This window comes from Trichosurus vulpecula, chromosome 9 (genome assembly GCF_011100635.1).
Source record: "Trichosurus vulpecula isolate mTriVul1 chromosome 9, mTriVul1.pri, whole genome shotgun sequence".
In the NCBI taxonomy this organism is placed as follows: Eukaryota; Metazoa; Chordata; class Mammalia; order Diprotodontia; family Phalangeridae; genus Trichosurus; species Trichosurus vulpecula.
The window spans coordinates 7,932,867-7,951,187 of record NC_050581.1 but is presented as its reverse complement, the minus strand read 5'-3'; the positions used below and the strand labels follow the sequence as shown (position 1 = coordinate 7,951,187).

Below are 18,321 nucleotides of genomic sequence, written 5' to 3'. Positions count from 1 at the left end.
TTTGGCCCCAACTAATTTGTAGAGAAGGTATGGTCTTCACTGGTACAGGGAGTAGACATTGGTGAAATCATGACTTGAGATTTATCTTGTCTTCCTCTAACAGACCATGCTTTTGATGGGGGTGCGGGGCGGGGATGTAATATGTCGTATCTCCTCAGACACCTAGTTACAGCATGGGGCTGTGCGTTTAGTCACTCAAGAAATGCTTAAATGGAAAGCTCTCACTCGACTTCTCATTAGCCTCCTCTCTTCAAACACCCCAAACCTATCTTCACCACCACAAGGCTCCCCCTCCCCATCCTACATGGTCTCCACCAGCACCCTTGCACCACAAGGCTTCCTTAATTCTCATAACCTCCTTCTCTAAAAGATTCTTATGTTGCTTTTTTTTTTTTAAAAGACGCCATTTCCAATCACTAAATACAGCAAGAGTGTTGGTGGAGTGAGAGACGAAGAAAAGCCAGTACGGGGCTAAAAAGGGCAGAAAGATGGATACATTTGTTTTAGTTTTTCTTCATTAACCATATTAGAATGGAGGTCTTTTTTGGCCACTTGATACAGATGCGATTTCATTTAAATCATTGATCATATTTTAAACATTCAACACTGATAAATTTATTTCAAAATATAATTTTCATTTACAAAGAAGTGACATTGGCACCTTGTCAAAAGAAGTTGAAAGCTCAGAAATACCATTTGTGCTAGTGCTTTCGCTTCCTTCATCCTGCTTTTGTTTCTAATTTCAGACCATGTCTTCTTTGTTTGAAATACGTTGACTCAGAGTTGATATTTTCAAGTGGTTACATATGCAGTTACTGCTACATTGTCTTGGTTTCAAAATCAAATGGTTTAAGTGAACATGAAATACAAGGGGGGTCATTGGAACGGACAAAAAGCATTTCTTCAAATTTGCTCAAAATAGACACAGGGACTCACACACTTGATCACAAAAAAACAGGGAACTCTGACAAACGGACTTCACTTGAGATTGAATTCCACATTTGGGGCCTTTTTTTTTTGAGATTAACAAAAGAATAAAGTATGTTGGAGAGGCATTATGGTATAGCGTAAGTACTACAAAACCGTGTCAGATGCCTGTGTGTCGATTCTAGTTCAATTCATTAGTTTAGTAACCTTGGACAAGTTATTTTGCCATTCTGGTCTCTTCATCCGTAACATGAGGAAAATCTAACTCACGGGCTTGTTATGAGATTCATAAAAAATACTCTGTAAACCATAAAAGGGTTATAGAAGTGAATTATTCTTAAGTAGTGGTGTACACAAAGCTATCTTGCTAAAATGGGCTGAAGTTCTCAAAACTGTTCAAAATTTTAGGAAATGAAAAATCTCTCTTAAAAAATGTCAACAGGAACAAACTGAAAAAGGACATGTGGATACAGAAATAAAACAGGTAGCACCAATATACAAGTGACCTAGGCATAGCTTTCTCCTGGGCAAAGTTAAGAGAAATTCTGCCAATTGTGGTTGTTGGTGGTGTAGGATTGTGTTTGGTTTTGTCACACTACTTCACAGGAAACATTATCTGTCATCACTATTTGACAGTATTCATATGGGTGGGCCTCTGTTTTCTCATCTGCTATAAAGAGGCTGCATTAAAAGAATCTTTAAGGAACCCATAATGGCTTTCCTTGTAGCTCTAAAATACTATTCTATTAGTATTCTAATAGAATTTATTCCTTCAAGATACATAAGCTTCTTCCATACTTGTGAAAATCTGTAATGTTATACTTCCAAGTCAGGAGTTCCTAGCCATTTTGGGGGGCACATGGATCCCTTCTGGCAGTCTGATGAAGCCTATAGACCCCTTCTTAGAATAATTTTTAAAAATTTACAGTTAAAAGATATTCTACATTTCACTTAGAGGTTAGTAAAAATGAAGATGTATTTTTTTTCCTAAGTTCATGAATCCCCTGGAATCCATCCATGGAGGTCCATGGACCCTAAACAGTTTTTTTTTTCCCAAATGTGGAAACATGTCTAAATCTGATTCAGGTTTTCTGGTAGGACTACATTTTAAGGAGGGGCCTTCTTTAGTTGTATACTGAGCTAACCAAATTTTAAAAATAAAATTCCATATTAAAAATTGTTTATAAACTTTCTTTTGTCCTTAGGTTTAAAGTTTATTCTAGTTTGGTAGAGAGAGCTTCACTGGTGTGCAACCAAATATCTATCAATTTTTCTTCTTGCAAGACAGCAATAAATAAGACTTATTACATTTTCTTACTATACCATCTAAAATTAAAATCTGCTATCTCCCTAACTTGGAAGATCATTCAGATAAAGATCAGAGAGACAAAATCACAAATGTGGAAGACTTGAGTGGACTGACTAGTTAGATGCCTTCTGGAGTTATGTTTCTTACTGTAAGATCACTGTTAAGAAATCACATTGAGGTCCTGTGCATTTTAGTTGCATTTTCAAAAGGAAAATGCAAATTTTAAAAATGGAGATTGACTGTCAGAAGCAATCTTCAGCTTTCGTAATTTATGGCGAGAAATAATTCCATTAAATTTGGTGTTTTAGATATCATATTTCACCAAAAACAATCAGTGATAATTTTACTCAAGAAAAAAAAAACCAGTAAGAAAAAAGCACAGGGGTCAGGGTGGTGGTAGGGGGAGAGGTAGAATGTCAGCTGTCCACAGATTAATAAGTGCACTGCTAGACAAGGCAGCAGCAAAGTATAATGGGGAACAATACTGGACAAGCAATCAAGAGGAAGAGGCAGGCTTTGGTCCTAGCTCTGGCACTTAGGCAAGTCACAAACTCTGTAAGGAGAGATCAGATGGGGATAATGCTACTTGCCTTAAGGAACGAAAAAGATAAGTGATGTGTATAAACAGGATATGATAAGTTATCACATGGTAGGGGTGTTATTACTGAAAAATTCAACAGTCCAGTAAAATACCTTGCATATAATAAAGGAATTGTTCTTCATAACAGCTTAATGATCTACCAACCAATATGAAAGTCTGAACTTAAACTACTGTCACCAGTGAAACCTATGAAATTTATTACAGGATTTCATAATATCAGCGATGGATTCACTAATTCACATTTCCATTACAGATATCTCACAAAAGCCTAATGAAGACTTTTTATCTACCGATAAAAGGCATTAGGAAGCACGTGAAGTATTTTGGCTTAAAACAGTTTTGATCATTTTAAATAACTTAGGTAAAGAAAGCATTCGTCAAGTGCTTAGTATGTGCTAGGAAGTAGGTATCTTAATATCTGGAAGGGGCCTCAGCGGTCATAATGGACAACCCCTTCCACAAACTGAATCTTGTGCTCCAAAGAAGATGCCATCTAGTTTTCTCATGAAACCCAGTATTAAATAAGGCAGCCCATTTCATGTTTGGGCAGTTCTAATGGTTAAAAGGTTGCCTCCTTAGAGACTTCGTCTCTGAGGCCAAAAAGACAATCTTATCCTTCCTTTATATGGCAGCCTTTCAAGATTTTTAAAAAAAATTCTAAATATCCCTAGTTATCCCTTGTTGCTTGGTTTTAAGCACTCTCACTATCTTAACTGCTCTCTCCTAGGAACTCTCCAGCTAAAATGTGATGTCCAGAATTGAATACAGTACTCCAAATGGGGTCTGACTGTAGGAGAATTCAGGGAGATAATCACCTTCTTTGTACACTAAATAAAGAAGATGCTTAGTGGTTTCAGATACAATATATGTTCGAATCATTAACTTCAAAAGATAAAACATTTTTAAGCCTAAATGACACATTAATTAAAAAAATTAAGATGTTACTCCTCATTAGCTGTTACCTAAATTTGAAAGCACTGGGCAGAAGATACTTGCATTGGAATGCACAGAAGGATTACAAGCTTAGGACTGGAATATGGACAGAACTCTGGGAGCTTGAGAAGGTAACCTGCCCAGAAAATCAGAGCTGGAAGGCCATCTGAATCATCTTTCTTAGAACTGAATATTAAAGAACTAAGTACTGACATTAGGTAGGTAATTCTTAAGCTTGGCAGATAAAAATGCGGAGTTATTTTAAAAGGTAATAAATCTGGTGGGTACAGCAGGTGCTTGGGAACCCATTTTTGGCACTTCTGGATAGTCAGGAAATAATGACGGTGTCAGTGAAACCACAGCAAATATTAACAGCAATACTACCTTCTATCTGGACAGTGCTTTACAATTTATAAAGGGCTTTTATAAACAGTCTTTCATCTGAGCCTCATGCAAATCCTCTAAGACAGGGTAGGACTAGCCTTCATTTGGAGATGACAGATCTGAGACTCAGAGTTTAAGGAAGTTTGCCTACGCTTGCAAAGCAAATAAAAGAACTGGCATGGGAACTCTATCTATGATTAATGATGCCTGTAAGACGATTTAGGGGTATTTAGTAAAAGCAAATGAAGGTCTTGTGAAAATGGTAACTAATATGTTATTAGTTATATAATGTAGAATATAGCAAATGAACATCAGAAGATGGGCCACATGTACTTAATACGGAGGTAAACACAAAGGTTATACATCATCTTCTTCCCCAGCCTCTCATCCGTGTTAGAACTTTCCTATCTGTTCATCTTGTCAGAGCATACATTACACTTCCTCGTGTACATGCTTTTACCCTAGCCGGACCGGAAGCTCCTTAAAGGCAGGAACTGTGTTTTTTCACTTCTGAATCTAGCCCAACACTCAGTACAGCGCCCTGCCGACCCATGGTAGGACTCAATGAAAGGGCAGGGCCTGGTCCTGCGGTCTCACTGGCATAGATCTCCCAGGTAAGGAGTCAGGCTGCCTCGCTCTTTGTAATTCATGGTCTCATCAAGCCGTGAAGAGCGCTAAGGTTAAGTGATTTGCTCAGGGTCTTTACAGGCGTAATGCCAAAGGTGGAACCTGAACCCAGATCTTCCTGGCTTCAAAGCCTCGTCTCTACTCACTGTGCCAGGCTGCTTCTTAATAAATGCTCAATTAATACAAGCAACGTTGTGGGGACAGCTATTGCCGTCTGTGTTTCTTATTCAATTTACAACTTGTCATTTAGATGAAATTAAATAATTCTTAAAAGCAATAATAAAGAATGTTTTGCATGACTTCTAGTACTTCTACAGATGTACATGTGTGTTGATTTCCACTACAGAATCATCTGTAGCACTGAACACAATATTTGTATTTGAATCCTATTTATGTAGAATTGAAAATTTTGTCTTGGACAAAGATTAGAAACTCCTTGAGGGCAAAAACTTCCTTATTCATCTTTGTATCTTCCTTAGCCTCTAGCTCAGGCCATGCACACAGGCTGGAGCTCAGTATATGATGAATGAAAGGTGAAAGGTGGACAGACAATGAAAAGACCTTGGGCAGATCTCTCAAATTTACTCTTATGTGGTATCATTAGTGTAGAGGTGTGTGTGTGTGTATACATACACACACGCACACATTCCTCTCTCTCTGTGTATATATATACATAAATATATATATATATATCTTCAGAATAAAAATACAAGAGCTGCATTTGGCACAGTTTGTTACACGTACCAAGTAAACATCTGAAAAGCTCCAATTCATAGACCCCAGAAAAAGAATACATCAGTGACTTCGGGCTATTTTAAAAAATTAAACAGTTTCTTTCCTTCAATAGCATAAAGGCATACCTAACTGCTTCTGAGTGAGCTCTGATTTATCAGTACCAAACACGCCATCATTTTTGTTTTTAAAAATTTTATAAGGAAATTCACAGCTTGTTCTTCTTTCTTCCTTGATATAAGAATATTGGAGACATGTATTTGGACCACATATTAAGGTGAGACTAATACCAACTGAAAAGCAGAGAATCACTGCATCTAGAGCTAGGGACTCATCTAATGAATTAGATTACTTCATTTTACAGGAAGAAATGGAGGCCCACAGAGGTGATGTTACTTGCCTTAGGTCACATAGGCTATAAATGGAAGAGGCACAAATAAGAACACGGGGCTGCAGTCAGAAAGATCAGCCTGCTGTTCTACAGTTGGGACCTCTAGACAAGTCCTTTACTGTAACAGCAAATTTCAAGACAGCAGGTATTTATTTGAATGATTTTTGTTTTGTCTGTCATTTATTTGATAGTTTACCTGAAGTCTAAACGCCTCATGAACTGATGTACTAAAACAGGATTACCCTTTGTGATTTTTGTACTCAATTGAATATTATCTACATGGAGAATTAAATTTAAAGGATCTAGTGTTTTGTGGAAGAAACTACAAAATAGCCGTCTATTGAAATCTGGTTTAATGCTGATATCAACTGAGTAAATCATGAAATGAGAAAAAAAAAATCCACTACAGGCTTTGTAAACCAACATAAAATATTATAAAAATGTCTCTTTTCTGAAATCCTGTTCCTATACTCCATCATGGTAAGGAGTTGACCTTGACTCTCAAGAGCTATGCAAATGGAGTACAAGCTCTGGAAGGTTTTAACCAACCAAAGACAAGCTCAACAAAATTCAGAGAGGCTCAACATCACCGAGAAGTTGGCTACTACTAATTAAAGTTTTATGTTCATAATAACTCATGAGGCTCTTTTAATGAAGACTGAGGTGTGGAAGTGTTATAAAGGTGCGGGAAGTATCCATGTGGATGAAATTATACGTGCTGATGCGCTCAGTAGGCAGTGTGGTACAGCAGAAAGGACAACAGACTTTTCTGCGTCAGACCACCCAGATTCCAAGGCTATTCTGGGCCTCGGTTTCCTCATCTTTAAAACACGGGGGTAGCATGTGATGACTGAGGCCCCCTCCAGCTAGAAAACAAAGCACAACTTTAATATTCTTATCTGTAAAACAGGGACAATGACGCCTGATGCACCTTATCTCAATCTGTGTGGATGAAAGATGGTAACAGTAACAGCGATGCTTTAAAGAGTGAAGTGTGTCCTATAAACTTAAGGCATTATTATGAAAAATAAATAAACAATGTAAGCGGAATTGCAAATGTGAAGAAAAACCGGATTTAGAAATCGAACCATGACCGTACTGGATATCCCCATTTAAAACACAAGGGAAAGACGCATAATTGTTACATCCTATTTTTAAGAGTAATTGCAAGGCTCACAAAAGCACCCCAAAAGTATTTCATTGCAACGCTAAGAATGTGGCTATATTTTTATCCTTAGGGAAGTCTTTCTGGGTGACCTAGGGGTAAACTCTCAATTCCAGGTCAGTTGTTTTCATACCAATTTGTTCTTTCTTAACAACAGTAAAGAGGCAGGGAAAGGAGAGATCGTCATCCTTTTTCCTCACACAGTTGAATGCTGCAAATCTCTTAAGTTTCTTAAAAGCACTCTTCATGGAAAAGTGGTTATTACAGAAATATTTTAAAACAAATTTCTTACAGCAGAATAAATTAATTATGTTATATGCACTTTTAATAACAGGTACTTTAGAACTCTTAAAATTACTGTAAGCACATATATCCTTCATTTCCCTTGACACTTCAGGAAAAAACAGCTATGATTTTGCCCTTTTCAAAGCTATTCAGACAAAACCAACACCACAAAGAAAACATTCAAGTCTGCTGTTCCAGCAGGTAACAGCCATGACTCCAGTGCATAACTTAAAACTTTTCATTTTCTAAAAACTAAGTCATCAAACAAATTTCTCTGCTGTAAGGTTGCACATTAATATACAAATCCATCAGCAGCATTTGTTCTTTCTTGCAAATCAAAGTGCTCCATATAGGCCAGTAGACACGTTTTCTTTCCAAAATGCTACTTCTCTGGGCCTTCCTTGACCATTATAGCTGGAAGGACAGAAGTCCAAGACTGTTCTGAGCTCACTGGAAGGAGGGTTTATCAAAGAAGTTGGTGCAATATCACTCTGATGATTTCGGATCTTCAGAAATTCCTCTGAAAGGAGTAACATAAGTAAATGTTTTTACTTCAAGGAAAACTGTTTATTTTTTCAAGAGAAAATCTAACAGCACGGAAAGAAACTCATATTTATACTATTACACTTATATTTACCTAAACTAAAATATGCAGTAAAGACCTACTTTCCCCACCTGTAAAAAAAAAAACAGAGAGGGGTTGGATGTCTCTTCCATCTCTGACAGATTATGAATCAATTACAAAATTTACAGTCCTTTTATACCTGTAATGAACATATCTAAAGACTTTTAAAATGGCAACTTCTAGGTGGGTGGGGGTGGAATTGCTTATGATGTACATGGCTTCTTGCGGCTTTAGGGAAGGCTGAGCTTGCCCTGGCAGTCATTCTTGGTGCAGGAGAAAGCATACTTGCTGCTGCTTGTCTAAAAGTCCCTAATGCCCTGCCAGGAATTCTCAGCATAGCTCCATCTCTTTGCCTATCTTCAGGTTAGGGTGAATATGCCAGGACCCAATGACTACAGTGCTAAGAGATTTTGTGTTTATGGCCCTAAGAACCTTTCCTGAGTGAATTTTGTATCCTGGCATATTTTTACATTCTGAAAAAAAACCAAACAAACCCTAGGAAATAGTCCATGTTTTGGGCAGGGGAAAATTCTATTTAAACAGAGTTGTATTTCTGCAACTAAACCAAATCTACTTACAAACTCCACCGGGCTTCTTGGGGACTGTTTAGACCAGAACACCTGCTTACTAATGGCACTTCTGGCTAAAAACATTTTTCAGGCACTCTTACCTTTGATGCCCTTTGAAAATATTAATGATATCAAACATAGGTAATTTGGAAATTCACAGGTATTCCATACATACAATATCCTGCTTGGGGTAAAGATGTAGGAAAAGATTGACGCAAGGTATACAATACTTTGTCTAGGCCATTTGATAATCTTTTTGGAAATATTAATTAAAGCTAAGCAGAGAAGGTAAGTGAATAAAACATAAAATATAAAAGCTGGAAGGGATTCACTCAGTCCAACTCCTAAAGCGGAAACATATTTTGAGGAGGGAAGCATCTTGCTCAATGTCATTCCTGGCAGAACCACGACTAAAACTAGTTCAATACTGTTTTTCCTTCAATACTCCTTCCAATATACTATACTACCTTTCATCCTTTTTACAATACAGACATGTGAAATCAAATTGAAGCAAACTGTGAAAACAATCTCAACAACCTCCTAGCCTCAAATTCATCCCAGGGAGCCAAATATTCAACCTAGCAACAGCTCTTTCCCCCCCATCCCACTTACTTTTATGCAAATTAAAAGTACTTATCAGAGATGGAAAAAAAAATGTGTGTGTAGGAGTGGTACCTAATCCTTGAGAAGCAGGGACCTAACCGGAAATCATAATTTTTAACTCTTTCGTTAGGTTACATAGGTAAGCTGGTCAAAATCTTTTGTAAAATTATTTTAATTTCAACCTAAAACTTAGATAGCAGTATTTTAGGCGTGCTTTCTGGATCTCACTTTTTTTGACCAAGGAAAAAAAGGCAGTGACTTCTAATTCTATTAAATAAGGAATAGCCACATCTCACTTTACTATTATTATCAAGAGGCAAAAGCAACAAAAGGGCCAGGTGTGAATTAAAAAAAAGCTTTTTGCACCTGAATGCCTCCCTCTCCTTTCATTCTTTTTAAAGAGATTTCTTTCCTCCCTTTCTTTTGCCCATAAACTATGAGTTTAATGTAGAACCAGCTCTAAAGCTCTAACTCACAGGGGATTGCTACACTCAGTAATTTAATGAAGCATACATAAACAAACCACAAATTTAGAGGATTTTAGAACAGCCTCACAACAAACAGATTTGTTGTCTGGCTTCGAATTAACAAGACTATAAATTCCTCAAAGGCAGGGCTAGGCTACATATTTTTTTATATTCTCTACAGCTCTGAATAAAGTGTAGACACTCAAATATTTATCTGCTGTTTAACTGACTAAATCACACTTCATGAAAAAGAGGAGAAACATCAGTTACAGTTCACCATTCACACTCAGTTTAGAGATATTTCTCTACCTTGACTTACCGCTGTGTCTGTGGAGGCCACATCGTCTGACTTGGGGTGGGTGTGGGGTTTGTGGGACTTAGCAGCATGGCACTATAGATATTAGAGGCAACTACGAGTATACAGAGAAGTATGGGGCCAATGATTGCTCCTTCTAGGCCTAGGTAGTATGCTCCACCAGCCACTGCTAACCCAGTCAAGTAAGGGTGGCCTCCTCTGGAATAACAAAACAAACAGATTACACATAAAAGAATATATCTGTTAGGCAAACATGGCTTTTAAAAACTTGACATCGAAAAGTTAAGGAACTGTTAAAAAGTCAAAATGGCAATTTCTAGTCAAAGAAATGGTCAAAGCATATGAAAAGAATTTTTTAAAAAAAGAAACAGACTATACTGACAATCACTCAAAAAAAAAAAAAAGCTCAACTTTCCTAATAATCAGAGCAATGCAAATTAAAACTACTCTGAGGCATCACATCACTCATCAAATGGGTGGATATGATTAAAAGTAACAAAACGCAATGCTGGCAAGGTTGAAAAGGAACAGGTACACTTATCTACTGCTGGTCTAACTTCACATTTTAAAAATCTTTCTGGAGAGAAAGCGAACAATACATAGTACATAATTACAAAATTAATCACACTCTTTTTTGGGAAATGGCCAACGCAGAAATGTGTTTTGCATGTATAATGGGTATCATATTTCTTGACTTCTCAACAAGTGGAGGAGGGAGAGAATTTGGAACTGAAAATGAAAATAAAATTAAAAAAAATTATACTCTTTGACACAATATGGTTGGGAATATACCCTGAAAGTGTAACAAAAATAAGAGTTATCTGTAAAAAAGATTTTCAAAGCAATGTTATTTGTAAAGACAAAAACTGAAAGCAACCTAAAAGTTCAAATGGCTAAATAAATTGTAGTGCATTCCACAGTAGTATTATAATGCACTGGTTCTCAAATGGTGTACATTCAGTTTTAGCTAGGCATGATGGAATTAGGTAGAACTTATACTTGCAATCTCATACATACTTAAGTCTCTTGACTCTTCTATATTGTTCTGTGATTCCTACGGTCAGTTAAGCAGTCAGTAAATGTATATTAAACACCTATATGCCAAGCAGCGTGCTAATCACTGGGGAGACAAAGAAAGGAAAAAAATCTCTATGGGGATTAATACTGCACTTTGAACAAAAAGATTTTTGAAAACCACTGCTCATTAAGACTAACAGGTATGAGGTATGCGGGGAAATCTGCTAAGATCTATACAAAGTAATCTGAAAAAATGAACCAGAAAAAACAGAATAAAAACTACCTACAACCCTAAGGGGAAAAGTAAATGAGGAAGAATGTTGAGGAGGTCACACAGGGAATTCCTGAAAAATCTCTATAGTTTATGCACTGAAATCAATTTAAATGTCAATATTACTAAGCAAGTTCAGCTGACTGTACTGCTGTTCAATATAAATTTACCTTTTAAGAAAATATTTTAAAAAAAATCCATGTCAATTTGAAAATAAGCTATGCAATCTTATTCTTCAAAAATAATGAAATCAAAAGCATAAATTTTAAGAGTAAATTCAAATCATGAATCCATTCTAAAAACAGCACAGGCAGTGTTTAATTCTCAGCACCACTCTCTCTCCACTCCTTCCTCAATTAATACAGTTAGCTGAAATGTGAGAAGAAAGTAAGGAAAGCCCCATAAGGTTGGGCTAGGAGGTGGGTGATGGGCAAGAGCTGCACAGGATGGGACGACCAACGAGAAGCTGCGATGTGCACTGCTGCAGGGAATATCCAAGGCGATGAGATAACTGATTCATACAAGCATTTGACTGTAATCAGGCTAATTTACAGAAGTCGCATGCCATGAAGTCTGGGATGTTTATTATAATTTTATTGAAAAGGAAGGTCAGTATTAGGGAAACTGATTATTTACTCGTAGAACATTATTCCCACGATTTGGATCACTGGTACCAGTGGAACAGTGGTGTCTGAGGAACACAGCTGCATGGGTTAACAGATCAGTATAACACAATTCCATTATGTTATTTTAATGGAAAAAGACACAATAATGACCCACAATCCAGGCAAGTCTTCAAGGCTGTAAGCTGAAGAGCAGATATATTATTGGAGAGAGTTTACTTATTCACAATTTCTGCAGGCCCAGTCTCTTCAAAAAACAAACAAAAAGACCTGTGCCCCACTTTGGTGATCAGACTTCCAGCAATTTGAACCATCAAGAATCAAGTAATGAAACTGAAGGTAAGTGGGAAACAGTCTTCAAAGCTATAAATGACCACTACAAAGCTCAAGTGCTCTGAGAAATTTGGGATTTGCCTGAATTTACTCAGATAGTAAGTGATGGAGGGTAGATTTGAATCCAGGTCCTCTGGACTCCTTCCAGTGGGAAATATGGTATCAGCCAGGTGAGCATCATTCCTGGAACATTATTCTAACAAAAGTGTGTAAAATAAGGCAATGGATTATAACAGCCAGGCACTCAGAGCGCACTGAGTAAAGAATGGCGGGCAGCAGAGACAACGAGGAACCATGGAACACATTTTCCTGACCGCTCTCTTGTAGTCACTGTGGTACAAAAGGAATCACAACAGGCCGGGAGTCAGGAGCTCTTGCTTCATGTTTCAGCTTTGGCACTGAATGCCTGGGTAATCGAGGACAGGACAGTGCATCATTCTGCACCCTAGTCTCATCTGAAAAAGGTTAATTCCATTGGCACCATTTATCCTCGCCGGTTTGTTGTGATGAAAGTCTTCTTAAACTGTAAAGCGCTCCAGAAAAGTGAGCTCTCTGATTTCTAGATCTTTGGCACTATGGCTGGAGTAGTTTAAGTAGGAGCTATAAACCAAGAAGATGTTACTGTACAGCAGAGGCAGCTGGTGGCACAGTGGATGGAGCAATGAGCCTGGAGTCAGTAGGGCCTGAATTCAAACCTGACCGCAACCACTTATTAGCGTATACGCCTGGACAAGTTACTTATCCTGTGTGCTTCAGTTTCTCAACTTTAAAATGGGGCTGTTATTCTACTTTGTAGGATGTTTTGAGGATCAAATGAGATCATATTTGTTTAAAAAAATCAAAGGCCCTTAACACAGTGCCGGGCACAGAGCAGGTACTGTATAAATGCTTATTTCCTTCTCCTTGTCTCTTTCCTTCCCCTCCTCTCGGTAACAGTAATTAAGGTGGGACTTTTTGCTGTTGACCTTTAATGATTCTGGCCTTTGTTTGAATGGGGCAGATAAAGTGGATGTTTTTGTATTTCTCAGCACTGAGACAAATGGGAGTCATTGATTTGTATTTGATGTGATACTGGAGGTGGGAAACTTTTCCACGCTCAGTCTGGGTGAGGCCCGGGGCCCTCAGCGCCCTGACCCGGATATAGAGGCGCAGAGGTTAGCGTTCTCTCTGGGAGCTCTGGGCCACAGCAGGAGTGGTGCATGACTCTGGGCCAGCCATTGTAATGAGCTCCCCGGCTGAACACTCAGATGTCGATCGCTACAAATTGTATTTGATCAAAAGGACCTGGCCTTGCAGCCTTCTGTGAGCTGGTTGTTGTTGGTTTTACACCCTCACCTAGCAGGACTGTTGCAACACTTTCCCACCCTCTTCCTACACCTTCTCCCATATAGTACAAGTTGCCAAAACCCACTGTTCTTAATGATAATCTTTGGGGCATATTTAGGCTATTCTATTTGAGAAAGCAAGGTTGTTGGTAATGTACATTTTGTATAAAGACTTCCATGAACCGCAGTGAAACAGTGGATAAATAGCTGGACTTGAGAGACAAGAAGTCATGTGTTCAAGTCCCATCTTTGTCATATACTGACTGTGTAACCCTGGGAAAGTCACAACTTCTCAGTGTCCCCGGTAATTAAGACCAAAGGCTAGAGACCAGCTGCCCATCTGTGTAAGTAGGGTGAGTTTCCTTATACTAATGAAGTCACAGGTCTGGGGTGAAAAAACAAAGATTTCCATCAAAAATAGTCAACATTTTCAAAAAAAGATAGGGAGGTGGAAAGAGTATATTTCAGTTACATAGAAAATTCACACATGTGAAATGTCTCATTCCCTGATGCCAGTCGAATGCCAAACTACTTTAAATCTTATTAAAATAAAAGCATAAATACTTATTATTTTCTAATTATAAATAATGTGACAAAAAATTAAGAGCAAGGTTTGAGGAAACATGATGCCAGGGGTAAGTGAATGCTTTTCTGGTATATTTTACTTGTTAAACAATCATTGCTACAACTCTAGTTCTTTGTACTTTAAGAAACCTCGAACTTTCTCTTGCTTGTGCTCAATGTATCAAAATTTCCCAAGCCTGGTGTGCTGTAAATCTGTGATTCTTCCCTTGCTCTGATCTTTCTTTAGAGCAATTTAGCAGCAAGAGTCTTTCCTAGTCTATTTCTAATTTACTGGAAGGAAGGCTAGGCATCAATTTGCCTCTTCAGCTTTTCTCATCAGTCTGGAGCACATTTAAATAATCATCTCTTTCTGTCCTTTATCTTACAGGACAAGGATTCTTCCTGTGGCTTTCTCTGTTTCATGTTCCTTGGATGTAAGAAGGAATACTATTGTGTGTGTACATACATAGACAAGAAGTTGTGTAATTCTCCAGATGAGAGCAAAACAATGTGGTGGTCTGTTTATAATCAAAGAGATGTTTCTCCATTTTAAATATTGTATCAGTTCTAATCAATCTTCCCTCTCTGATTAATGCTCAATTAATATGGGAAATGTTTTCTTTGTTGTAGCAGGTTTCTAGCAGAATTTACAACTTGTCACAGGCTTCTGACATAAACTACTTCATAAAGTTCTCTGCCTTAAAAAAATCCCCAAACCATAGCATTTACAAACACTTTGGAATAGAAAAAAAAATTTAAAAGGGAGAGATCCAGTTCTTTCTCCTCAGAAGGTACAATGTTATAGGAGAACATGGGCTGAAATGTCAAAATTAACAGTTTATGTTGAAACCAAGAGTTAGAGTGATGTAACAAATAAAAGGCCAGCCATGGAATAAAGGAATGCCTTGGCCCTGCCTCTGGGACATGGGCAACCCACTTTTCCTCCACTGCCCTGGACAAATCTAAAACTCCAAGTTAAGTTGCTGATCTGCATCAATGGAATTCCTATGTTGGGACTTCCTCACAGATCAGGACCAAAATTAAACAACAACAAAAGAGCTGAAATTACTACGTGGGACAAGGAAAATTATATAAAGCCATGGATATTTGATTTTAAAAAGTTTTTTTTAATGGAAAAGTTCTGAAATAAAATACTGATTCTTCAGTTTGGTATATATCTGGTAATATTTCTTTCTCCATAGAAGATACCACTAAAACATGAGTCTGCCCACAATTTTCATCTCTTCTGACACTCACTTATATACTTCCTTACTTTAATTCTTCAATGTATCTGTGATCACGCCCACTCACTACAACGGTGCAGATTATAACTCATCCCCCCCCCCCGCCCCCATCTTTTCAGCCTGGGCAATTCGTATCTGTATCTTTCTTGAAAGAATCTTTATTGCGTTCCCCCAATGAATAAGAGGTCTTCCTCTGGGACTTTTAACATTTCATGGGTAACTGCAGCACCCAATCTGTCTGTTATTTCTCACTCTTGACACACGACTGGCTCACTTTACTTTCCAATTCAATGTCTCATGCAGTGCCTGGCACAGAAGAGACATTTAATAAATGCTTGTTGATTCATTTCCTGAATGTCATTTTTTATGTCAATTCTTGCACATAACTCAGTATTACTGAAGTCTATTTGTACACCAAATATGTTTCTTCAGTAACATAAATAGCCCTACTTTATGAAGTCAGTTTTTATTAAAAAGTTTTATAATGTGGGGCAGCTAGGTGGCACAGTGAGTAGAGCACTGGCCCTGGAGTCCGGAGGATGCTGAGTTCAAATCCGGCCTCAGATACTTGACACACTTACTAGCTGTGTGACCTTGGGCAAGTCACTTAACTCCAATTGCCCTGCCTTTCCCCCATCCAAAAAAAAAAGTTTTATAATGACAACAGAAACACAAAGCCTGCTAGAGTAAGAAAGCCTTAAAAAAACCCTCTAAAACTTTTTTTAAAAAGAATTTTTATCAAGATGTGAAGACATTGATGTAATTACAATACTGCTTTTAGCTTTGTGAAATACTTACCCTGATATATCAGAATAGATTGCAGTATCTACAAAGTAGGTTGGTAAAAGGTGAAAAACCAGAAGCAAGATGGCTTTACATCCTTCTCCCTGAGTAAGCCACAGGTCTAAGACTGCAGGTATTGCTGCCCAATATGTTCCCAGAAACGGTACTGCTCCAAGGATTGCTGCTAACGCTAATAAAGTCAAAAGAAAATAAACTTCTTACCATAGAAAAACAGCAAACCAAACTGTTAATTCCCCCCTCCCATTCACATACAGTAAAATAACCCAAATTCATTGGAATGTTCAAGGAATGTAGCGTATTGGATTAATGGATTAAAAAAAGTGAAGGTTAAACTGATTAACTGAAGTCAAGCTTCAGTGAACTGGAGGATAATGTTTACCGAAGAATTCCCACACACAGAGCCTGGTGAAGCGGAAGGAACGCTTGGATTACATTTCAGTCTTAGCCCTGCCACTAATTCACTGTCACCTCGTGCAAGTCACATCACTTCTCCGGACTCAGTTTCTTCATCTGTGAAGCGGGGACAACATGCCTATCTTTAAAAAGGCTTTTGAAAGAATCCAATGAGAGAAACACTTTTGGGAGCGTAACAAATGGGAGAGATGCCAATGACAACTTTTCAGCAGTAGCGGGAATGCCTTCCTGGCCAAAATGCTAATGACCAAGTTTCTTTCCCAGGCCTAGAAGCTGCCAACAACGTAGATGGCACTGTTCTTTCACAAGTGACCCAAAACTTGTTTCTGACAAAGATGAAGATGCACTCAGAACATGATAAGCTCCAGGCAGCTCCTCCTGAACGTGATCCCCAAGGGCCTTTACTTACCTGGAGTTGTAAGGGAACAGAACCAGGACCCTGTGGCAGTCTAAAACTGGGAAGGTGAGGGGCAGCTAGGTGGCGCAGTGAGTAGAGCACCGGCCCTGGAGTCAGGAGGACCTGAGTTCAAATCCGAGCTCAGACACTTGACACACTTACTAGCTGTGTGACCTTGGGCAAGTCACTTAACCCCAATTGCCCTGCCAAAAAAACAAAACAAAAAAAACAAAACAAAACCCTAAAACTGGGAAGGTGGAATGTGCTGGTCCTTTATAGTGCAAACTTTAAGCCAATCTGGAACTTAAGGCTCACAGAATTTAGAGGTGGAAGGGAATTTACAGCTCATCTAATCCAAATGTGTCATTCTACAGAGAAGGAAATGGAACCTCAGTGACACTATGTAACTTGACTGAGTTTGCAACTAGACAAGAAGTTGGCCTGGGCTACAAGGATGAAGTGACTACCAGACACCTGAAAACTAAATAGCCAGATGTCATTTGACCTGTAGTGTCCTACTCAACCTGCCATGGTCCCAAGCAGGAGATACTATCTTTGTTTGTGAAATGTATGGTTCCATGAATCTGGTCACTGGCTCCTTCATAAGGCTCCTCTCTTGGCTGCCACCTTTCCCCATCGTCACCTCTCATTCTCTCTCATCTTCGATCTCTCCTTATCTGTTGGAAACTTCACTTCTGCCTACACAGAAAAGCCCATCCTTATAAAACTCTTTCTTGAAGCTGCTGTCCCCTTGTGTTATCATTCTTTGTCTTCCTTTTCACGGCCGAATCACCAGAAAAACCCAGCTTCACTCAGTGCCTCCACTGCTTTTCTAAACTCCTTAAAATCTACATTCTGACTTCATGACTCTCCTCACCTCAAACTTCTTTTCCCAAAGCAACTGATGATCCCTCAGCTGCCTTTTCTCAGTGCTCATTTTTCTTGACCTTCTTGCAGGAAGCACTTGACACCAGTGACCACCCTCTCCTCCCAATTCATCTCTGGATATTCCCTCCTGTGTTTTCAAGATGACATTTTCTTGGGGTTCTCCTCCTACTTATCTGGCTGCTCCCCTACTCCCTATGTGTGTGTGTGTGTGTGTGTAATCCTAAGGCTCTGTCTCCCAGATGACTCTCAAATTTCTATATACAACCTTCGCCTCTTTCCTGGACTCTAGTCTCTCACATCACCACCTGACCACTGGACATTTCCAACTTGATGTCCTACAGGCATTTCAAATTTAATATATCCCAAACTAAACTCATTTGCCCTCCTCCCCACAACCCATGTCTCTTCTGAACTTCCTTATTAATGTCAAAAGCAGTACCCTCCTTCTAGTTACCTGGCTTCACAACTGTGGAGTCATTCTAGATTCCCAGTTCTCCCTTCATGCCA

The 18,321-nt window shown here is 38.5% G+C and overlaps 1 protein-coding gene across 2 annotated transcripts in view; it reads right to left on the bottom strand.

Moving 5' to 3' along the window:
- Positions 1–590: 590 nt before the first annotated feature.
- Positions 591–18,321, bottom strand: part of TMEM245 (transmembrane protein 245) — a 101,640-nt gene continuing 83,909 nt past the window's right edge. For both annotated transcript variants that reach the window (XM_036737752.1, XM_036737753.1), the window contains 3 exons: positions 16,110–16,284; positions 9,938–10,132; positions 591–7,874 (listed from right to left, as the gene is read on the bottom strand). In XM_036737752.1, the coding sequence (XP_036593647.1) occupies positions 7,841–7,874; positions 9,938–10,132; positions 16,110–16,284 (404 nt within the window). In that variant the 3' untranslated portion in view covers positions 591–7,840. The remainder of the gene's footprint in view (positions 7,875–9,937; positions 10,133–16,109; positions 16,285–18,321) is intronic.